The sequence below is a fragment of the Equus asinus genome, chromosome 28 (assembly GCF_041296235.1).
Source record: "Equus asinus isolate D_3611 breed Donkey chromosome 28, EquAss-T2T_v2, whole genome shotgun sequence".
In the NCBI taxonomy this organism is placed as follows: domain Eukaryota; kingdom Metazoa; phylum Chordata; class Mammalia; order Perissodactyla; family Equidae; genus Equus; species Equus asinus.
Window position 1 is genome coordinate 16,189,301 of NC_091817.1, and position 23,924 is coordinate 16,213,224.

The 23,924-nt window shown below is 48.2% G+C and overlaps 1 protein-coding gene across 5 annotated transcripts in view; it reads right to left on the reverse strand.

Moving 5' to 3' along the window:
• Positions 1-2,024: 2,024 nt before the first annotated feature.
• Positions 2,025-23,924, reverse strand: part of ABCC12 (ATP binding cassette subfamily C member 12) — a 55,047-nt gene continuing 33,147 nt past the window's right edge. For 2 of the 5 annotated variants that reach the window (XM_070500569.1, XM_070500568.1), the window contains 11 exons: positions 22,118-22,315; positions 21,263-21,489; positions 18,588-18,725; positions 15,236-15,422; positions 10,082-10,171; positions 7,180-7,369; positions 6,579-6,738; positions 5,440-5,518; positions 4,284-4,397; positions 2,329-2,493; positions 2,025-2,227 (listed from right to left, as the gene is read on the reverse strand). In XM_070500569.1, the coding sequence (XP_070356670.1) occupies positions 2,135-2,227; positions 2,329-2,493; positions 4,284-4,397; positions 5,440-5,518; positions 6,579-6,738; positions 7,180-7,369; positions 10,082-10,171; positions 15,236-15,422; positions 18,588-18,725; positions 21,263-21,489; positions 22,118-22,315 (1,641 nt within the window). In that variant the 3' untranslated portion in view covers positions 2,025-2,134. The remainder of the gene's footprint in view (positions 2,228-2,328; positions 2,494-4,283; positions 4,398-5,439; positions 5,519-6,578; positions 6,739-7,179; positions 7,370-10,081; positions 10,172-15,235; positions 15,423-18,587; positions 18,726-21,262; positions 21,490-22,117; positions 22,316-23,924) is intronic. The other 3 variants (XM_070500567.1, XM_070500566.1, XM_070500570.1) reach the window with 2 other exon arrangements.

Genomic DNA, 23,924 nt, shown 5'->3' on the forward strand with positions numbered 1-23,924 from the left:
CCTCGATGAGCCTCAGTTTCCATCTCTGTAAAATGGGAATAATGAAAGTGTCCATCTCATGGGATGAGGTGAAGATTCAGTGAAATTATTCATGAAAAATGCTGGCCACAGGGGCTCACCAGGTAGCAGGCTGGGTATTCCCTCCTGGACAGTACAAGCCAGAGGGAGTGTGGGCAGAAACAGTGGTAGGAGGTGATTCATCTTTCAGCACCTCTGAATGACCCACGGGGATCATGTAGCCCTGTTCTCCCCTGTCCTCATGGAGACAGCTTCCTGGAACCATAGACTGATTGTCTGGCTGGTGCCAAGTTGATAGAAAATAAAGCACCTCTCCCCCTCTCCCCATGGCCAGCAAGTACTGCCAGGTCAGGGTGCCACATGGGGGAGTCGTTGACATCCATTGAGGTGATGGCTGCACTCAGCCTGAGGTGGCTGCTCCGGAGCCCACTGGATGCAGGTTTGAGGACCTCAGATCGGGTCCCATACCATGATGGAGGAAGGCTCAGGTCAGGGTAGTGCATCATCTAAAGATGCACTGTGTCCTTTCACAGGGCAATCTGAACTTGGCATGGAGCTGCCTGCGAAAGGAGCCACCTCACTCATGTCCTTTTCAACCATGTCCTTCACAGTGTACACACTCTGCTGATGGCAGAGTCGCTGCCTAGCTGCCTTAGCCAGCGCCTTAACACTCACCAGACTGGGAGTTCTACCTGTGGCTGGCTGTACCTGATTCATCTCCACTCCTGCAGACGTCTGCCCGGGCCTGGTCAGAGGAGAGCTGGAGGATGATTTTTGGGAAGCAAAGCCCACCAGCCCAGCCTTTGAGATGCTGGCTGTAGCCTGTCTGCTATAAATCTCAGCCTCTCCAGATTAAGCCCTCAACATACAAATATACCTGCCAGGCTCTGGCCTGTGTTTGAATGAGTTCATCATGGTGTCATGCACTCACACCACCCATTCTTACGTGCTAATATGTGCCAGGCACTGCCTTCCATGTTTGGAAGGATGGGGAGAAGTATGTGACCCAGACTAAGAAGGGGAGGGAAGTGGGAGACATCAGATGCAAGTTTTACTGGCCATTACCACCCTGTGTCACATCTAGAGTTCAGCCTGGAAGTCAGGAGGCGAGTCCAGGAAACACCCCTGAAACATTCTGGGCCCTTCGATCCTAAGGAATGAGAAAGCCAGATTGTGGGTGTCTCCTTGGCAAACACTACACGGGAGCCTGTCAAATTTTCTATTTTTTTTCCCCAAATATCACTGTGGATTAGCAGTTCTCACTCCTGGGCTACTGGGAATATGTCTTTTCTGCCTCTGTCATAGCAAATCTGGAGGCTGGAAAGAAAGCCTTTCATTGGGGAAACACTGTGCAGGTTTATCACTGAGTCAATGGAGAAAGCAATGAGGGTCTGTGAGAGGAAATAAGTACAGAAATTGGAATGTCTTCAGTAAAATAATTGTAAGGCAACATTTCAGGGTAGTTTAATTTCCTACTGCATTTTAATGACCATTTATAGAGGATATAAAAATGTCATTTATAGAGAAACTACACTTTGTTTTCCTGGTTATTGTAATAGATCAAATGGAACATGCAATATGATTTAAAAAATTTTTTTTGCCAAACATTGTAATCAATCTTTCATGCTACAGATCTGTGTGGTTATTGCTTGTCACACACTCAAAATAGATGTGAGTAGGAGTTCAACAGGAAGAAGACTCTGCTGTTTTTCCTTCTGATAACAGGGCAGGGAATCTTCACCAACTCCATCCTTAGGCATTTTCCCATTCTGTTTACTTTGACCAGTTTTAACTGAAGGTTACAATGTTTCCATTCCCAGGTACTGAGATGGTATCGGTGGGGACACATGAGGGACCCTCGGGGTTTTAGGAGGTGAGGGACAGTTTTTAACCCACTAGTTTTTTCTGCTCTGTTCTCCACCCAGAACCAACCCAAGCTCGCCAAGTGAGGTCAGGAGACATGGGCTGGGTGAGGTGGGAAAGGAACCTTCGACCCAGCTCAAACTGTGCGTCACGGGTGGGAGAGAGGACAGCCCCTCCTCTTTCAGGCTCATCCACTCATCTCATGCATCCTCCTTCTCCTCTAAAATCAGCTGATGTGGCCCCCCAGGGACCTTTATAATCGAACTTTGTTTTCTGCTGCTAGTAACATCGCAAACGCAGAATCTGGCTTCTCAGCAAGAACTTCAGGCTTGTCAAACTCGACAACCTGAAAGAGAAGAAGAGCTGAAATTGTCAGAAAAATATCCACCCACCAGAGAGCCCAGACCATTGAAGCCTCTGGGAGGTGATGCCGGCAACTTCCTTCACCTTCCCATTTTCCATGACAAGGACGAGATCACAGTTGAGGACTGTGTTGAGGCGGTGGGCAATGGTCAACACTGTGCAGCCTTTGAAGGCATCTTTGATGGTGTTCTGAACAAGGGTGTCAGTCTTGGAGTCCATGGAAGCAGTGGCTTCATCAAGGAGAATGATCTGTTGAGGAAGGAGTGTTGTAAAAGTCACACTAAGCCAAAGCTGTATCTAGAGGGAAATTTATAGTTTTAGTTCTATCTATGAAAAAAAGAGAAGAGCTGAAAAGTAATGACTAATTCTCCATCTCAAAAAGTTAGAAAAACAACAGCAAAATAAAAGCCACATCACACCACTTTGATCTTCTTCAGAGGGACTGGCTAGGGAAACAAGGTTATATATTCTCTACTCCTCTTTTGGGGTTTTTTTGGTGAGGAAGATTGGCCCTGAGCTAACATGTGTGCCAATCTTCCTCTATTTTACATAGGTCACTGCCACAATGGCTTGATGAGCAGTGTGTAGATCTGTGCCCAGGATCTAAACCTACGAACCCTGGGCCACTGAAGCAGAGCTTGCAAACTTAACCACTGTGCAACTGGGCCAGTCCCTTTATTCCTCTTTCTAAGTGGTTTATTCTAATCCTACAAGCTGGTAGGAAGAAACATCCCACAGGATTTCTCTACTGTGCTAACGTGAGTCAGCATGAGGTATAATAACAGCACTTGTATTAATTTCCTATGGCTGCTATCACAAATTAGCACAAATTTAGAGGCTTAAAACAACACAAATTTATTATCTTACAGTTCTGGAGGTCAGAAGTCCCGAAGTCAAGGGACTGTCAGAGCCACGTCCTTCTGGAGGCTCTGGGGAGAATCTGTTTCCTTGCCTTTTCCAGCTTCTAGAGGCCGCCTGCATCCTTGGCTCGTGGCCCCTTCCTGGCATTGCTCTAACCTCTACTTCCATCTTCACATCTCCTTCTCTTTCTGACTCTCCTGCCTCTCTCTCATAAAGACCTGTGTGATTACACTGAGCAGCTCACCCAGGTAACTTAGGATAATCTCCCCATCTCAAGATATTTGACTTAATCACATCTGCAAAGCCCCTTTTTCCCAGGTAAAGTAACACACTCACAGGTTCCAGGTACCCAGATATGGACATCTTTGGCAGCAGGGGGTGGAGTTGGGGCGGGGGGGGGGGGGGGGGGGTGGGAACACGACGCAAAATTCTGTCTACCACAGTGCTGATTTACAAGTACAGGGCTTGAGCTCAGCTCTAACTGTGCTTGATCTTGGCTAAATTACTTAACTTCCCCAAGGCTCCAATTCCTTGTCTGTAAAAGCATTATATCTTATTATGAGCATGAAATGCAAAGACAACACGTAAACCACTTAGCAGTGTGTAGTGCCACAGTCAGCATGGTGTGGTGCTGGCTCCCTTTCCTGCTGTTGGCACCCCTGAAAGAACACTCACTATGGACCACGCTTTGATCAGTGTTCAGAGAATGCGGTTGCTAAAGCAACAGCAATTCCTTCCTTGAAATCAGTAAGCGAGGAGGCTAAGTCACTAAGAAAAATGAGTATACATTTTACAGTTGTCCTATCCTAGCATTCTGAAGGCTTTCTTTAGAGTCCTGGGTACTATTTATCAGGCCTAGGATTGTTCTGGGACAAAGGGAAGAAGCTGAGAGGAAGATTTCTCCAGCTCAGACCACTTAAGAGGATAGAGAGAACACGTAAACAAGATGGCCAAGGGCAGGCCCGGAGGAGGCAGGTGCTATTGCTGTAAATGGCTGTTCTTTTTCAATTTTTACCCCTCACAACTTTGTCTTAAGAGAAAGTGATCGATTTTTAAATGGCTCAATTGCTCTCTCTTTGCTGAAAGGCAAATGCATCGCGGCTCTACACCCTGGATTGAGCGGCACTGTGGGAAATATCCAAAATTTGACCAACCCATTTTCCGTGCTGTTTCCTTACTTTTGAATTACGGAGAAGCGCTCGGGCCATACAAAGCAGCTGGCGTTCCCCTACTGAGAAGTTTTCTCCGTTTTCTGTGACTTCCGCCTGTAATTTTTCTGGGAGTTTCAATATCTATAAAACACAGAAAATGCCGCATTTGTGCTGATGATCTATAAAATTGTCCTGCATCATCTGTATTGATTGCCCTCTTCTCCTGCCTTCATCAGCTGGCTTTATCTTACTGTGGAAAGGAAAGTGCAAAACAATAATAATTTCAGAATTGCAAACAGGCATCAGGGAAAGACCAGGGAGTGGGCGGACATTAATAATTTAAAATCACAGTATGATTCACAGAACGCTATAGACACCTCACCCAAAGAGTACAAATAATGCACATATGGCTCCGGAGAAACACAAACAAGTGTAACTGGCTTCGGGGTCCCTCTTTCCATAGACAAAATAGAGATGGGATGGGAGAGCTTTCTGGTCATCAAGGAAAGACAAGACAGGGTCTGACTGATCCAGCATCACAGGTCTAAGTGTCTTTGGCAGAGGCTTACCTCGGTACCAAGTCCCAGGGAAAAAAATCCTCTCTGGGCTACAGAGGGGGCCATGCTCACCTGTTGACCCCAGCTGCAGCTCTTACAGGACAGGACCCCATCTCAGTGGCTCAGTGCACTCAAAATCAGCCATACTTGCCATTCCTGGAGCAGGCCACATCCCTCACCTTACTGTGGCTTCTCTGTTCTGATAAGTAAATGAGGCTATTGGCAGAACAGTAGGGCGCTCCATCTGCTTGAGAGTCAGATGGACGTGGGTTCCAGTCTCCATTCTGCCACTCCCTAGCCTGCATGTGTTACTTCCTTGAGTCTTAACTCTGCATCTCTAAAAATGGGGGCAGGAGTACCAACCTCAGAGGCTTGTAGTCAGGACCAGGTAAACTAATGCATATAGAGGTCTTGACAACATCATTGCAAAGACCTGGCAAATATTATCTATGGTTGCTTTTAATAATAAAGACTAAATTAGGATTGTATTCTACTAACGTATGTGGTGCCAACAAATAAACCTGGCCAAACGCTGGCCCAATGCTTGTCTAATTTAAACCTGGGTCAGGTATCTGGGGCACTGGTGCTGGGAAATGGACTCATCCTCGATAGCCCCAGAGACCTACTGTGTCTCTCATGAATGTTCTCTCCAGAACCTGCCAGAGCATCTCATCGGTGTGACTCTCAAAGGGATCCAAGTTGTACCTGCAATGAAGGAAAGGAGAGGGAGCTGGATTTCTGAGGGTAAGAAGATGGGGGGGCATGTTTTCTACAGCATGTGGGGAAGAGCTGGAGGTGGTACGTGATGACCCTGTGGCTTAATTAAATACCAATCTCAGGCCAAGAGACCAAGGACGCACAACTCTATGATGGTGCAGAGACCACCGAGACAGGCAGGAATATGTGAAACGCTGCCAAGAGACAGCCAGAGCTAGGCACTCAGGAAAGCTCATTTGGCCCTCTCAGTGGCTATGTGTAGCAGAGTAGACTTGACCTTATGCAAATTCTTGGCAGAGAGAGAGGGAGAGGAAGCCATTCAATCTGCCACTGCATCCAGTCTGCCTTGAGAAGCAGGAGGTACAGCTGTAGCTCCCAAGACCTTGCAGACGGTGAGCATCTCATTTGAGGGGTGGGAGTCTAGCACTTCAAGACACAGAGTGTAGTTTTCATCCAACTCTAAATACAGCCCCCTGCTTCATCTGGTGCTGACTGGGGGAAACATCCATCTCAAGAGAGGGGCAGTCACTGCACTGGACTAAGTGAAAAACTGTGGTTTTCTCCTTGTGTCTTGACGTCAGATCTTAAGCCCTGCGGAAGTTGCAACCCTACTGTTCTTGTATTTGGACAGCTTCTGTTCACTCCTTCGTGGGAATGAATCGAGACACTTCCCAATAGATGGCTACATGCAAAGGATAACTATCTATTTTATTGTGAAAACTGGAGCGCTTTTGCAAGTGGCCATTGCTAAACCTGAGAGGATGCCGAGACACAGGGCTCTCCGGGGCCAGCGGGGATGTCTGCTCCCTCATGTATAAGCACGTTGCGTGTTAGTAACATGGCTTATAAAATGCAAGTCATGTTCAGGGCTCTAGCCCTCATCTCCTCCCAACGTTTTCCTCCAGAACAGGTCCCGGCAGTGCCGTGAGCACCCGGGGTTGCTCCCCTCAGAAAGAACAGCCCCAGGCCGGTCGCACTGTGCGCGCCTCACAAAGTTTCTGGTTTCACTAACCAAAAATAGGAATGCACAATGATCAAAAACAGCTACCTTACTGTACCTACAAACAGGATAGGATCCTGGGGGATGACAGTCAGCTTGGTTCTGAGGTCTTCCAAACCAATAGTACAGATATCCACCTCATCAATGAAGATTGTGCCGCCGGCCGGCTCCACCAGACGGAACAAGGCCATTCCTAACGACGACTTTCCTGGGAACGACAAACACAACAACAGCAAATCAAACATCAGTTTGTACTTCTGTCATATCCCAATGTCTAATCAAGGGAATTTTTAATGCAATGAAAATGACTCTGTGCAGACAGAAACTCCTCAGTCTTCAGGGGCCCTCAGCTGCCCTAACACAGTTACCCTGCCCATGCCTGCAGGGCTGTTAGCGCATGACTCACCCTCTGGGCCTCATTTCACTAGAATGATTCTCATTTAATTAATTCAAAAACTGATGTGTGTTTGCTTCCAACCCCTCACACCCATTCGACCCGAAATCCTAATTCACAGTGAAGAGGTTTGAGGGGAAAACAAGAGCCAATCTGCCACACACATGCATTGCCCTCTCGTGTGGCTTAACTACCACACCCACTGGAAACGCAAAGAAACAACCTGGAAGAAACACAATCCTAGCTGGTCCTCACCGGAACCTGTTCTTCCGACAATCCCAACTCTCTGCCCACTTTGGATGTTCAAGTTCAGCCCGTGGAGAACAAGGGGAGTGTTTTCTCTATATCTCATCTGATAGTCTCTGAACCTTATCTCCCCACGGCTCGGCCAGTCAGGGGGACAGGTCTCCACTTTGAGGGGGTGAGCGCATTCAGGAACACAGGTCTGAAAAGCAGAATAACCAATGGTGGGTTAATAGTCACTTGCTTTTCCATTCACTTCACTCATTCGTTCATTCATTCACACAGTTCTAGGTGCTGGTGTTCTCGGTGGTGAACTACCAATAAGGACCCTGAAGGCAAGAAACTCACATTCCAGTGGGGAAATCAGATAATCAACAAGAAAAGAAGTCAGAAATGAAGACAATAAAACAGAGTGTTGTAACAGAATCTGAGTGTGTGTGGTGGAAGGGGGTAGAAGGAGTGAAAGCAATTGAGGGTTGAGGAAGGCATCTATGTGGATGTGACAGTCAAGCTGAGACAGAATGCTGAGAAGATGCCAGCTATAAGAATACTTGAGTCTGGAGCCTTCCAGGCAGAGCGGACTGCTAGTGCAAAGGCGGGAGGCTGTCACCACAGCACCAGTTGAAACTGACTCCATCTTATCAAGAACAGGATGCCAAAGCTGTCTTGCAGGGGCGGCAGGCTAAACCTGCAGGTCATGTAGCTGGAGCACGCACAGAGGAGAAAACTTTGACCTGAAATAACACTTGGAACCAAAGATTCTCCCCTCCATGGAACCAAAAGGACTGAGACATGACCGGAACTCAAAAGACAGACCCTTTTCAGAAGCCAGCGGTCCGTGATCCAGGAAGACTGGTGCGAAAGCCCTTCCGTGCCTCACCATGAACAGTCTTGTTTGGAGTCCTTCCAATCAAATTTTGACCTGAAATAACAGGTCTGTGTGTGCTCCTCTGTGCGTGCTCCAGCTACATGACCTGCAGGTTTAGCCTGCTGCCCCTGCAAGACAGCTTCAGCATTTCGTTCTTGATAAGATGGGGTCAGTTTAAACCAGCCCTGTGGTTACAGCCTCCCACCTTTGCACTAGCAGTCCGCTCTGCCTGGGAGGCTCTCTCAGTGCTTCCACATACCAGCCTGCCCTCTCTAATCTCTTAAATTTTACCCCAAACTCTGGATCAGGGAGACATATTTGAGAGCCTTGCCCCTGCCTCCTTGTCAATTGACTTCACAATAAAGACTTTTCTTTTCTCAAAAGCCTGTGGCATAGAGGCCGGCCCAGTGGTGCAGCAGTTAAGTGCGCACGTTCTGCTTCGGCAGTCCAGGATTGCCGGTTCGGATCCCAGGTGCTGACATGGCACCACTTGGCAACAGCCGTGCTGTGGTATGCATCCCACGTATAAAGTGGAGGAAGATGGGCATGGATGTTAGCTCAGGGCCACTCTTCCTCAGCAAAAAGAGGAGGATTGGCAGTAGTTAGCTCGGGGCTAAACTTTCTCAAAAAAAAAAAAAGAAAAAGAAAAGCCGGTGGCATAGTATTGATTTCTATGCATGTTGGGCAGCAGGCCCTTTTAGTCAGTCACAAGCCCAGTGCAAGCTCGGGCTCTTTGAGGAATAGAAAGAAAATTCACGTGGCTAGAATTTAGTGAATTGAGAGATGGACAACTGTAAAGGACAGCTCAAACTAGGCCTTGTGGGCCTGGGCAAGTGTCAGCATGTGAGCTGGAAGCTGTGTGACAAGTCCAGACCAATCCTTGAGATTTGCAGAATTCAATCAGATACAATCTCAGTATCTACAGGAGTCACCAGGGCGTTAGAAGTAGGACAATAACAAGAATGCATGGTGTCAAGTTCAAAGGTCTTTAGAGGTACGTGGAAAAGACATTTAAGTTTCCTAAGAGCCCAAGAAATGCAATGTCTAGAGCTACTTGGCTGCATTACAAGACCAATCCCTATGAAGTCCCTGCTGGCGACGAGACACAGGGCTCACATGTGCCCTGTTAGGGTGGCTGACCAGCCGGGATCTCTGGCTGATAGGCAACACAAGTAGCTGAGAAAATAATTATATTCCTAGACAATGAGTATTTTTAACCCCTAAAAGATTTAGAATTAATAATAAAAATATTTAAGAGAAGTAGAATTGCAACAGTAATATTTTTAGTTTAAGAAATCTGCATATCTGGTCTTCTAAGTACTCATCATATTAGCAATATTTGAGCTTGTGATTCTAATTTAAAATGTATAATTGAATAATTTCTTTAAACATGATTTTAAGTTAAAATCTTACTGTTTATATACAGCATTGTGATCGTTATGCAAATTTAAAGCTCACTATATTTATATGTTTAATTTGTTAGATTTATATAACCTCAGGAAAGTTTGTTTGTTAAATCAGATAATCGGGGTACTTAAAAAGGAAATGGAATGTATTAAGTTTTAAAATGCGGTTTAAAATGTTTGAAAGTGTTTAATTAAGTTTGTAAATGGGGCCAGATGCTAATCAAACGCCCTTAAAAGTGATGGCTTGAATTGGCTAGACATCTTTCTGAAGAACGGCAGAATTTGTAAGTTGAACATAAAAGCCTTTAAAGAAGAATTAGACTGGGTTTTTTTTCAATTTACAATTTTAATCAATCAGACATTAATTTTTAGAAACTAAAGTAAGCCACTGAATTCTCTTTTCTGTGTATGGAAACTGCCCTTGAGGAAATTTTTTTAAAAAGAACCTCTCCCTCAATTCAAGGGCTTTAGATTGTATTATAAATATGGGTTTTAAGAAGAAGGATTTTGGTCTGATTTCGGTTTTTAAAAAGATCCCTTTCTTTTTAAAAGAAAAAAGATCAAACGTAAAAAGATCAAATGTTTGCATAGGTTCTGCCGGAGCTAACAGTCCTTGCTGTTGCACGCACTGATTCCTCACCGAGATATACTCCCTGAGCAGCTCCACGGACGTGAATTTGGCCTGGGTCTCTGTTCCTGTTCGCACACACACTTGGAGCAGTCCACTTAGCTGTGGATGAGGAACAAGCAGCCACGGTTAGAGCCCTTCCCGCTGGCAGGGGCAGCCCTTGGGCATTATCCCTCCTGGTCTCTCTCAGGACTACACAAAAAGTAAGCTGCATTCCCAGCCAAGTTCCGAGAAGTAAAGATACTCCTGGTGCGGTGTTTTGCCTTTAAACACTTCCTTTGTGTTCAGAAACAAATGATAATTACATTCTTCCCTGGCACTCCAGATGGTGAGAGTCATCCCGCCAGCACCGTTCCATCACACGTCTCTTGGTTTGAGCGGTGGGGAAGTGCTGTGGAGCAGGAATTCTCCCAGGGATGCAAAACTGCTGGGTGCCAGTCCCTTGCTGCCACCTGGTGGGGTCCTGCACCTCTATGCCCTCCCCACTTACCTCATCCACAGCCACGAAGCGACTGAAATCCAGTCACCACAGATCATCAGAGGTGGGAGAAAACCATCAAGCCCATCAGCTTGCTTCAGAAATGAGAAATCTAGGCTCACACTGGGGCGTGTGAAAAATCACCCACCGTAGGCCAGGATCTCCTGGGAGCCAACCCTGGGATCTGAGGGCAAGCAGTGTATTAGGGCAGGTTGACTGGTGGTCCCCTCAAAAGATATGTTCACATTCAAGTCCCTGCGAACTGTGAATGGTACCTCATTTGGCAACAGGGTCCTTGCAGGTGTAATTAAGGATCTTGAGATCATGCTGGATCACCTGGGTGGGCCCTAAATCCAATCACGAGTGTCCCTACAAGAGACAGAGGAGAGGAAGACGCAGAGAAGAGGAAAAGGAGATGTGAAGGCGGAGGCAGACATTGGAGGGATGCAGCTCCAAGCCAAGGAAAGCCAACAGCCCCAAGAAGCGGGCAGAGACAAGGACTGGACTCTCCCCCAGAACCTTCAGACGGAACATGGCCCTGCCAACAGCTTGATTTTGGACTTCTGACTTCCAGAACTGTGAAGGAATAAGTTTCTCTGGTTTTAACCACTAGTATATGGTAATTAGTTCGAGAAGCCCTAGGAATCTAATCTAGGAGCTAGACCCAAAAAGGGCCAGTCAGAGCTGGGAGAAGCGAGGCATGGAAGACAAGGTGAGTCAGGAGAGGTTCAATCGTGGGCCGCTGAAGCTCACTCCCGCTGGGGCTCTGGGAGACTGCACGGAACACGCCCGATTTGTCCCATGGAAGCTGGGCTACACCTCCACAACTCCCTTCAGTCATCGCTGGGGCTGCTCCCAGCTGGGAGAACCCGCACCTGCAGTCGGCCTTGGGCTTGGACTGAGCACCTTCCTGCAGCAGGAGGCCAACTGGCCTGCCCTGGAGGGGTGGGGCACGAGCAGCAGCTGCCTCAGTCACAGAGTAGGCTGGAGGCAGGGCCAGGTCTTCTTCCACTAGAGATGCCGTGACTGTGGGCCGGCAGGATGAGACACAGACAATTCCAAGGAATGAGAACAATGTCAATAAAGCAGGATGATAGGAAAGAGGGGCTGAGGCTGGGGCCGGGGCGTTACCTCAGTTAGGACGGTTAGGGAAGACTGCGCACTGAGGCGCTTTTGGTAAGAAGTCCGCCAGGCAAACTTAGGGTAAGAAAGCTCTGGGCAGCAGGGAGTGGCCTTAACAAGAAGGAGGCAGTGTGGCCCGAGCAGGCGGAGAGCCATATGGGTCCAGACCCTCAGAGAGCTTCCCTCAGCAGGCCTCCTTTGCTGCCTCCCTGCTTAAGATGTCACTGGCTTCCCATTTCTCTCACAGCAGTGGCTCTCAGTCTGGGTGATTATGCCCCCAGGGGACATTTGGCAATGTCTAGAGACATTTTCTGTTGTCGTGACCTTGGAGGAGGGAGGTTCCACTGGCGTCTCCTGGTTAGAGATCGGGGAGGCTGCCAGTATCCTACAATGTACGGCACAGCCCCTCACAAAAAGGCTTCTCCGGCCCACATGTCCACAGCCCCGCAGTGGAGAAGCCCTTCTTAGAATACAGGCACACGCCTGCCCGTGCCCAACATGCCCTGCGCAGTCTGTCCTTGCTGACCCCTCAGACCTAATTTTCTCCTGCTCTGCTCAAGCCACACGAACTTCTGAGTTCCTCAAATGCACCGAGCTCCTCCTACCCTTGAGCCTTTCCCCAGCCCCTTGGCCTGAAGCATTCTTCCTTCTGTCTTCCTTGGCCCATCCTTCATCATTCAGGCATCAGCTTGGAAGTCACCTCCCAGAGAGGCGTCCTCTGACCATCAGATCTAATGTTGCTTCCTCGCTGACAGTCCCATTACCCTGCTTTATTATCTTCATAACACTTAAACAATTTCTGACTTCTTTATTTACTTGAGCACTTATTTATCCCATCCCACTTTATATCCCTCTAGAATATAAGCTCCTGAGGGCAGGGCCCTGTCCGGCTTGTTCACTGCTGGCCTGGCTCCTGGCTCACAGTAGGTGTTCAGTGCATATCTGGTGAGTGAGCAAATGAGCCCCGCCCTTGCGAAGGGCATGCCCAGGTTTTGTTAAATTCAAGGGTGTCAAGCCTTGAGCACCTGGGCAGCCCTCCACACTTCTGGAATCCCCACGTCAGCACAGTGTTGGCCCCGGTAGGGGCTCCTTCTCCTCTGTGATGTCATGTGATGTTACTTTGCATTCACTTCCTGCTCCGTGGGTCTTCACGGTTTCTCATCCATCTGGGGTGTCTCCCCTGTTCTCCAGGGAAGCTCTGTCATTCGAGTTCTCTGTTCTCAAAAGGGGGCTGACGCTCAGTAAAGCCACAAAGCCAGCTGAGAAGAAGCATTCCCCAGACCTCACGTGTGCAAATCCTCCCGCCTCACAGAAGTGTTGGAAAACAATCCATGGAAAGGTGATGGCATCCCCGGAAAGCATGCCCTCAGTTGAGGAACGCTGTTTCACTTGCATCAAGTAAGGGAATCTCTTCAACTTCATCTGTTTTATATTTTATTAGGCAACGACAAATAAAAACATCCATCAATGTGGGAAATTGGCTACCCAAGGAAAATTCATTTTTCCCACTTTAGAGTCCTGAGAACATATTTTTATTCCTCTTCCTTCCCAAAATACCACTAAAATGATATCAGAGAGATTTGACAAAAGGAATAGACCTTTAATGGCAAGGGGATTGGGAAGAGATATTATTGAGAGAGAGAGTTACAAATTTCTGGAAAATGAAAAGAGGATGAAAGCCTTTTGAAAGAATGGAGGCAGAATGTTCTACGGGGGCATGGAGAGCCCTCTGTCCTGCAGAAGTCAGAGAGGCTCCAGGTGTGAGGAGGGCCCCAAAGAGACTGAGTAACCGGCAGTCTGAGTAATTGACAGCTACTCCTGAGGAGCCATTTACCACAGCCCTCTGCTTTCTTCCAGCCAGAGGGAGCTGGGCACATTCTCCCTAGGCCAAGACACACACACACACACACACACACACACTTCTCTAAAGAAACTGAATGAACTGCCTGGGGATAAATGGAGCTCCAGAATAGTACCCCAGGTGAAAACCCCTTTAAATCCTCTGGGTGCCTGAAGGCTAGCTCCCAGGATGTTTTCCTGAAGTGAAGCCAGCCTGAGGAAAAGTGCGACCCCCTCACCCATAGTTACAAAACGTCCCTGCAGGAGAGACCTAGCAAGGCATATTCAAAGGCAGAGGAGACCCTGAAAACCCAGCCTGGTCCCTCACAAATGGACCAAGAGACATACAAACAAGACCAACGGCATGAGAGAGCAAGCATCAGGTAAACAAAGTGAAAAATCAACTCTGGAAAAAACAGGTATCAGCCAAAGGAAAGAGGAGAGATTAAGGATGGGAGACTTTAATTACATCCTCAGAGAGATTAAAAAATATATTGTGTTCATTTAAAAGTGATTCTTTTAAAAACTCAGAGACTAAGAAAGAGTTTGTAGAAATTAAGTATATGAACATAAGATTGCCAAACTTAAAATTCAAAAGAATGGTTGAATGACGAAGCTAAAGAAAATTCTCAGAATAAAGATAAAAACACAAGACCGTGGAAACTTTGAAATAAAGGAAAGAAAACACAGAGGATGGATCCAAGAAACCCTGTATTCAACTAAAGTGAGTCCCAGAGAGAGGAAAGAGAGGGAAAGGAGAGGAGGAAATTGGCAAGAGGAGAGAAAGGAAAGGAGGAGAAATTTTTCCGAGCTTTAGAGAGATTTGACCTTAATATAAAAGGACCCACAGCCTTGCACAGAATAAATGAAAAATGACCCACACTCAGACACATTGTCCCAGAATTTCAGAGCGAGCACCGAGGACAAAGACTGCATCGGAAAAGCTTCCAAAGAGAAAATGTGAGGCATACATCAAGGAATGAGATGCAGACCAGGGTTCAGATCCCGTTCTCAGACACAGCAGTTGTGTGATCCTGGGCCTCAGTCCCCTCATCTGTAGAATGGGGGTTGTGGCCATACCTATCTCATAGGGTTGTTGTGGAGATAAATGAAACAATTTACGTGAAGAACTTACAACAGTGCCTAAAATGGCATGTGTTTCCCCATTACTATTATTCCCTACCATTGTTATTATTATTATTTTCCTATTATAATTATTTTCAAAAGAAAAACACCAAAGCAACCAAAAGACAAGTCAGTAAGTATTTGTCATGGGCATCGTGGTTGTGTCTCCAGCATCCTTTCCCTGTGGGGCAGCTGTGTGACTTTGGGGTAGGATGCAGCAGGACTCCATCCTTTGGCCTAAACAAATCATCTCAGTTTCATCCAGATTAGTTCTGGCCTGCCTAAATTAATCCAGTAAGCAATCAGTTGCTAGGGTAGGAAGAGCTTTCCTCTTGCCTTTTTCCTGCTATAGCCCCCAGAGCTGGCTAGTCACCATTGTACAATCATGAAGACAGTCATCACAGGGGGAGGACAAAGCCAAGGGCCGTGACCCAACCATGCCTGAAGCCCACACAACCCCCAGATCTTTTAATTTTTGTGAGCCACGATACTCCCTTTATTGTTTAAACCCATGCAAGCTGGGTTTTCTGTTACACCCAACCACCCTGGTACACTCCACGCCAGAGCCTCCAGGCCAAGCCCAACCTTACACTAAGTGTTACCTGGATGATGTAAGACAATGACAAGCCCTTGGATGAAGCACTGATTGAGGAGAAACTCAGGGTCACCAACAAAGCCACAATGAAAGTGACGATGTTCATGAGGACATCCATTCTTAGAGCAAACCACCTGAGAGCACAGTTAAAGTACAGGAGGTGGCTGGAGTTTTCATCATTTAGCACCATAAACCTAAAATTAAGAAATCAGACAAAACAGGTTGTGCTTGCATAGCCTTAGAGTTAGGGCTGCTGGAGAAATAAGGAGAGGGGAATGTTTGATCAAGGGCCAGCACGCTCTTACAGAGGAATCCCTTACAAAGATGAGCATTTATCCATGCTCTTGGAAACCTGCCGCCATAGACATCTTTGATTTGCACACGTTTTGAGAAATCCCATGTGGCAGGAGAGTATGGTGTGTGGGCTCTTTCTCTTTCCCGGCGCTGGCAACTGGAACCCACAGCTGAGAACAAAAGGTGCTGAGCACCTCAGCTCTGCCTTCAAAGGATCCTTATCTTGGAGTCCGCCACCCCTCAAAGGTCTTGTGGAACTGACAGTTGGCCCCCTTGATCTGTAAAAAGGGTGGGGTGCATTGTGGAGGAGGTTGCCTTTAGGGAGAATCAATGTTTGTGGTGGTAGAGGAGGGGTACCAATCAAGTAACCTCCCCAAATCAGAGAAAGAAGATCCAAGGCAATTGCTTATAAAGCTAGGGGTCTCTCCAAGTAGAGGAATTTAACATCTTGTACCCCTGCTGCATTCCATTGAGCCAAAGAAGAGAAGGCGGATAGGGCAGAGTGACAGAGGGATGACACCACCAGTTCCCCAGATGTATGGAAAGCGGATCCTGCCCCTTCTTGCAGTTCTTAGAGTTGAGAGTGCAGAGGGAAGACGACCTTTGGGGCTACAGTCTTGATGAGACTTTCCTGGGCATGAGGCAAAGAGGCCCCACATCAAAGGAACACAGTACAAGGCTGCCAGGCAGAGCTCACTGGAAGACCCAGGCAGACCTTGCCCATCAGCAATGCCTAGCAGAGCTGCTGGGATCTGGTGCTCTTGGGGCCTCCACCCTGCCACACCCCATCTGCACAGGGATCAGCAGGAATGAGCAACAGAAAGGACAGAATGACCCAGACACAGGCAGTCACCTGAGGATGTGTCCTCTCCACCTCCATTCCCCTGCACCAGCCTCAGAGAACCAGACTCAGAGAAAACGGAGAAGGTGTTTAAGAGAACAGACCGGGTGCTTCCCAAGGGCAAACCTGCCCCCAACACCGGACACATACACACAGCACAGCACGACCACTCCAAGCCTCTAGGGGATAGAGAGGGCTGTGACTTATATACACACAAGATTGAAATTTTAACTGGATTGAACTAACCATCAACCACAAGAGAGACCAGACTCAATTGCCACTGAAGGTTCTCCTGTCCTACCGGGAAATGGGCTTCATCTACAACTGGTACAAATTGTTGCCAAAAAATGAAAATCTTTCAGTGTTTAAACCCCTAAAGAGTTAAGATTTGTCCACTGGCTCAGTCATGAACATCCTCAGGCATTGCTGCTCCATTATGTTCTAAAATTCCTCAAAGAATTCTGTCTGGAAGCACCTCTGGCCAGCCAGGCTGGCCTCTGTAGCACCTTCCTCCTATCTGTTTCCACCTTAACCAATTTCCCCAGAGCTTAGTTAAAATATTCTTCCAAACACTTCCAAAAATATTCTATTGCATAGCTTTAAAGCCGACAAACTCAACTGGCAGCAGAAGTGACTTAGAAGTCATCTGTGGTCTTATCTGTGTGGTTGGTTAGATTATGCAGAAGGAAAATCATTGGCTGGGATCAAACTGGAATTTAACCTCAAACCTTTTTTTTAATGCTGTAGCATTTCCGGCTGGTGGCAAAAGCAGCACATGTCAGAAGCCCAAGCCCTTGGGAAAGTCCCTGACAGGAAAAAAGAATGTTAAAGGAGGGGAGCCCCCCTCGATCATGGGGGATTCTCTTGGAAGAGAATCTGCAGGAAGACAAAGCTTGAATCTGTTATGTTTGCCATGAGAAAGTCAATGAATAGCTCCATGGACAGGAGCCTTTGCTCACACCAGGACACTGGAAGAATCTATATGTGCTCTAGGACTCTCGACCGATGATGCTCAGATCAAACTGGTAACAAGACCAGCTGCTGACTGAACTAAAGACACGATGTGATGCCAGGTCAACACTGAGATCCTGGGTGGCAGTGCGGGCAGAGGGAGAGAGAAAACTAGATGCAAACTTTGAAGTGGGTCTTAGGTTTTTAAGGAAGAAAAAGATGGGGGGGGGGGGGTGGGAAAGAACATCTATGTGGCAGAGACTGCTACAGATTCACCAAACTCCATTTTCCTTTCTTGCCATGGACACAGCTAGTCTACCTTTCCCAGCATTATTTGCAGTTAGGTGAGCCATGTGACTGAAATCTGGCCAATGGATGTGCAGAAATGATGGGTGTCTCCATCAGGGTTGACCCATAAAAATTTCCCAGGGCGTCCTCCACCTTCCTCTCTTCCCTTATCTTCCAGTTAAACACAAAGGATTCTGGAGAAGTCCCCAAGGCCCTCAGGATGAAAAAGCCCCCCATGGAAAGAGACTGTGCACCCAAATGTGGAGCAGAATCCCGTATCCCTGTCCCATGGATCCTCGTTAAATTGTGACTTGAGGAAGAATAAACATGGATTATGTTAAGCCCCTAAAATCTGAGGTTGTTTGTTAGCACAGTAAGCTGACTGTGACTGATATAATTTATACGATATTTTAGAAGTTCGTAGCTGGAAGACTCCAGAGAAATTTACTAATATAGTGTCCACATTTTCAAAAGAAAGAAACTGGTCTATCCACTAAGTGAATGCAATATGGCCTTTAAAGTTTATTTTTACAAGGAATATGTAGTAACATGAGAAATGTTATTTAAAACTAAAACAGGCAAAAATGATTATAAGTACTTAGGAAATAGAAAAAAGAAAAGACTGGAAGGAAATACGTGAACATATTAATAGGATTTAGGTTGGGAACCTGTGGGTGATTTTTTTTTTCTGCATTCTCCTATTTTCCTGATTGAACACATTTTACTTTTAGAGTGAAAAATAAAATATGTAAAACCCCATACCAAGGTTGTTGTTGAACGAGCTCACATCCAGACACTAGGAAGAAAGGCCACTTGTCTGAGAGTGTTCCTCCTTGATTCTGCCAGCTCTTCATCTATGGTCAATTCCCAGCAGCCCAGACTTCCCTTCTCAGGGCCAGAGAAGCCATCTGTTCCTGTAACCTCAGGTTTAGGGTCAGACATGAAGTAGGGAGCCCCCAGAGCAGGGGCCCAGCACAGGACTCACTTGTTGATGCACTCCTCCTTCCTGTCGTAGGCGTGGATGATGCCCAGGCCCTGCATGGACGAGGTGATGTGTGAGAACCAGGGGGACCGGCTGACGTTCTCCACCTTTTTGAGCTCCTGGAGGCCTCGATGGAAAATGCTGTGAGGAAATCAAGAGGTGTCAAGAGGGCTGCAAAGTAGGGTCTCAGAGGGCTCACGCTCAGCACTTGCAGATCCGACTGTGCACTCAACACCAAGTTTAGGTCAGATGGGTGCTGTCTAACTAGGGAGAAGGGGTTGGCCGACATTCTTCTCTAGGAGAGGGCGTCCCAGTTGTGTGAGAGGTGGGGGTCTCATAAATGTGAGTCTCAGAAATGTGAGCCACTCCTTTCTGTGGTCTCCGTTCTCAGTGCTTCCTGTAGTGTGAGTGTCCTCGCTGCACGAGATGTGATTGCAGTCTTTGAAGACCAGAAGTGCTCATATAGCACAGCCCCTAAATACAAACCAACCACTTTTTCATGCCCAATCAAAGAAAAAGTAATCTATTCCAATTCTGTAGGAAAATCTGGTGTGTTAACTGCCAGGACGTGGTCTTCTAATGGCATTTTCAAAGGTAATTTTGAACAAAGGTCATCAAAGTCTCCGGAGCTGACTTTAGAACGAACCCTCTGCAGGATGAACTCCCCAGGTGTTGAAGCTCCAGGATGCTGGTGAGCGCGAGACCACTGCCCTTGGCGCACACACTGGTAGGCTGGCCCATGACAGTGAATCTTACCTGCCCTCTAGACTCAGCTAAAAGCAACCCAGGGGAGACGAAGGGAAAACCTTGTTTGTTCAGATCTCAAGTGAGTCAGTTGGAAACATTCTGGTCATTCAGTCAGGGCCAGCCCTGATCTGGCCTGTCGCTATGGCAGGAAGTTGGGGTGCTGGGCAGAGAAAAACCTTTTGCCATGTGAATCAACAGCATGGACAGAGAACAGACGTGAACAATGGTCAGACACAGGTAGGGCTTGAAGAAATGAACACTAGCCCAAGGAGTTACTGTAGGAAGTGGTCTCTGGGACCTGCTTTATCTTTGGAAAGGACTTTCAGAAATTATTTTATTTGGGCATCACAATAAACTCTTGAGACTGAACACTGAGGCTATGTGTCCTTTCTCAGAGTCACCAAGGAGGCAGCAGGAGAGTGAAGTGAGAGCCCAGCTCCTCCAACTCCCAGGGCACCAGTGCCGCTCCCACAGCCACCCCAGCTCTCTCACACAGCCTGCGGATGCGGAGTCTGGCTCTCCAGCCCTGAAGTGTACCTACACTCGCCACTCCCACTGTCTGCTGGCACCACCTGCAGATTTGATCCGCAAACTTGAAATATCCAAAACCAAACCCGTAATCTTGACTACCCAAGCTGCTCCACCTTCCACGTCACCTGTATCTCTTCACATTACTCCCCACCTTGGACTCACACTTGGCCTCTCCCATCCCCCAATGCCAATGACAATCTTGAAAATGCCTGCTAAATCTACGTCTCTTTTCTGTCCCCACTGCCGCTGCCTGTGTCTGGTCCTCACCGTCTCTCACTCAGACCACACTTCAAGAGTCTCCCATCCCGTAGCCCTGTCCTGATCTTTCCGTAGCTCCAGCCACCCTCCACACTGTGGCCAAAGCAATAGTTCTAAAGCTTGGCTCTGAGTGTGGTGTCCCTGGATGAAAAGAAACAACTCTGTTTACAAGTGGAGGCAGGCCAAGATTTGTAGGCTAAATCCTTTGCAATTTGTGGGAGGAGTCCCTCTTTAAGATCCTCAGTGTCCAGCCCAGGGCCAAGCACTTATAGGAGCGTGATAAACACTTTGTTGAGTTGAATGGAAACTCTAAGTTTGTATAACATTATATTCCGTTTCTAATTTACATGACACTTATAATCCTATTGTCTCATTTGACCCTCATAGGACCCCCTCCAGAACAGGTGAGGCATCTGTGTTAATGATTACCCTTATCGAGATTAGCAACCCGAGGCTGGCAGCACTCCTCTGACTTCTCCAGGGTCCTCCAGGTAGTTTGGCAGCAGAGCTGAGGCTCTGGTCAAATTTCTCTGATTTCCAATGCTTCACCCTCATGCCATACCCACCACGCCACCTGCTGAGAACTCCAGCTTGCCCCAGGAACAGGAAGGAGCTGGGTCTCCCAGAAGGCTGAGATCAATTCTCCCTCCTGCTCTCCCCTAGGGTGGGCGTGAAGGTAGACACAGGGACACCCTAGTGCAGAGCAGCTGATGCCCTTCTCTAATTCTCTACATCAATGGTTAGGGTGGGGCTACTTCTCAAAGCTCAGAATGACTGAGGACTGGTCTCCTCTCTCTTCTCCAGCAACAGCAATGGCAGAACCCCATGGTTGAGAACATAACAGCAGACAGACGGTAACCACAGTTAAACCACGGTTACTAGTTTCCTAGCCTGGGACCAGTGACTTAGCCTCCCAATCACATCCACCTCTCAGGGTTGTGCTGAGGCTCAAATGCCAGATGTATGCAAAGCACTTAGCACAGCACCCGGCATTTCCTATCAGCACTAAAAATCAATGTGCTCCACTATTCAGAGAAGACAGCAAGGTTTCAATATCACCTGATACTACCTGGTCATTGTGCAGAGTTAACCAAATATATATGGGTTTTGTTTGCTCCTTTTTAAATGGTGCATCAACCTACCATAAAAGGATGAAGAAGCCTACAGCAAGGCCGGCCAAGACTAAAAGGACAGCAGGAAACACAGCAGCCAATATCGTGAGAATAAACACCACCATAAAAAACTGCTGGAGAAAGTTCTCTGCGTGAAACGGCAGCCTCACATCCAGCTCGTCCATGTCTTTGGAAAAACGGTTCATTAGTCTGCCAGTGGGAGTCGTGTCAAAGAAGCTCATTGGGCTCTTTAAGATCTGTGGGTAAAATCAGAGAGTCAGCTTCGGGTGTGTGTTTGGTAAACCCTGGCTGCCCTGCCGGGGCTGGATTCTGAGTGCAGGACCTGGCTTTTCCCAGGGCCCCCCACGATGTGCCAGGCAATGCTGGGAAAGTGAGGGTGCTCCCCGTTCCTGTGACGGCCATGAGTAAGAGTGAAGGCTGGGAGGCAGCCTGGGCTACGTTTGGAGGAGGGATGGACTTTGTGCCCAGGGCAATAGGAAGCCAAGTTCCACTGTGTCTGTCTGCCCCTGGGGTATAGGCCACACCTGTGCACTCTGGCTGCCCCTCACAGCCAATGGCTGCCACCCACCACAGCAGTGGGGTGAAGAGGAGTCCACAAGCACTTCTTGAGACCCTCGGGGTACTCAGGGCTCTCTGGAGCAGGAGAGGCCATCTTTGCTCCAGTTTCTCCGGGGAAACCTTTCTGACCACCCCCAGGGTAGCCTGAGGGTCTGGAACACACCCCCACAGCTCCCTGGAGTTTGCCTTCGCTCCCTGAGTGCTGTGTCTGTCCCCAGAGCCTGCACAGTGCCTGGCGCATCACAGGTGCTCAAGAAACCCTGTTGACTGATGAACAGGCTGTACATGCAGCCCCCGGGGCTGTACCTTGTCAAACACTTGGTCGTGTAGCCAGGAGGATGCCGTCAGTGTGGTCTTGGTGAAGATGAAGCCTTTGATGATGCCAAACAGCAGCACAGACACCATGCTCCCTGCGTACACCCACTGGTACACATGCTGCCCGGTGTCTGCTAGCACCGCGCCGATCTCACACGTGCTCTTATTGGCCCGGGTCCCACAGGTCACCTTTGGAGGAAAACAAGAAGAAGCACCAAGAATTGGTACTATTAGGAGAATGGGAATTTTCCAGAAAACCTTTCCACAGAGAAGAGACTAAAAAGAGGTGCACAATTGCAAAGAAGGAGTCAGGTGGTAAAATCAAGTTGATTCCCCTTGGGGGCCTCTGAGCTTTGCATGGGTCCTCCTGCTGGGCCACCATGACCCCAAAGGTCATCTGACTTATGAGACTCAGCACAGCAAAGGGACAAAGCAGGCAGGCACAGGGCAGCTGTCCCAGAAGCCAACTGTGCCTCAGGAGACCAGGGTGATACTGGGCCAGCAAAAACACAGAAGCAAAGGAAATTTGCATTCCACGAGGCTGTCTGAGCAACACTCAGGCAGCCCAGACAGGACAGGGATCGGGGACCCGCCTCCAGCCTGCTGAGCTGCCTGGTAGGAGCCAGAAGACCTCTGGGGAGACTTGGGGGGCTTCTCTGTATGATGCTCCAGCCCACAGCCCCCTTCCTTTCCTTTTCTGAGGCCACCTAGGAGGCAGTAGTCCACTGTGCAGGAGTCCCAGGTGAGAAGGAGGGAGCCTAGTGACCAAGGGGCTCTGGGAAGATTCAGAGAGACCACATGTGACTCCATCCTACCCAGGGAGAACAGACAGTTTTGCCACCGTTTCTGGGGAGAAGCCATCTCCCCCTCCTGAGAAATTGGCTGTTTCATTTTTCTCTGAGCTATATGCTAAAAGTCAAGACTGCCTTTGGGGAGCAAACAGACAGCTTTCTTCTAAATGCCACTTTGCTGATTACAGCAATAGCAGAAATGTAAACCAGAGGTGGCAGCTGATGGATGAACATCCACAAAAGCACAGGCCTCCCGGGGAGCTGTTGATGAGAGACCCAGCAGCAGAGGGGGCCCTACTGTGCTTCAGGCTGTGTCTGGCGGGCGGGGCAAATACAGGGCTTTGCCGTCACTGCTGCCTGCTCAGTTAGCCAATGGCACCAGCCTCCTGGGGAAGCATCACCCCTGGGAGGAGGCTCCACCCTGACCCGAAACCTCAGGATCTTTGAGGAAAGGGCTCCCCATGAGCGAGCGAGAATCTGGCAGAACACATACAGGCCAGAGATGGCTCTCTTGCTGTTCAGAGCAGGCCACTCATTGGCTTCTCCCCTTGGGAATGGTCTCAGGAAGCCGTGCCAGACTCCAAGAGAGCTGTAGTGGCCTCTCCCCTGCCCGTATCCCCCCAGCGCTTCCTCACTTTGGTTGTCATAGCAACAGAATTGTACCAAAATGCAATCTTAGAGGATGGGCAGGCAACCCCACCGAATTCCCTGGGGCTCCAGGAAAGCTTTGAAATCATTGGCTAAAAGCTGGGAGGGCTTCCAGCAAACTCTAGTGAGAGCCGACTTATCAGTCCTTCCCAGGAGGGGCCCTGGCCTAAAAGAGCCTTGGGAGGCAGAGAGACACCCAGTGGCACTGAAGCACATCCAGGGGCTGTTGCTTGCATGTCTCATTTCTGTAGAGGGACTTTGAGGAGCAGAGCCCGGTGGAAGTCTCTGACATCAGACAATGTCAACGACAAGATGCCAGCTTCTCTTTAGAGGCGGGAAGACAGAAATCTGTTAGGTGT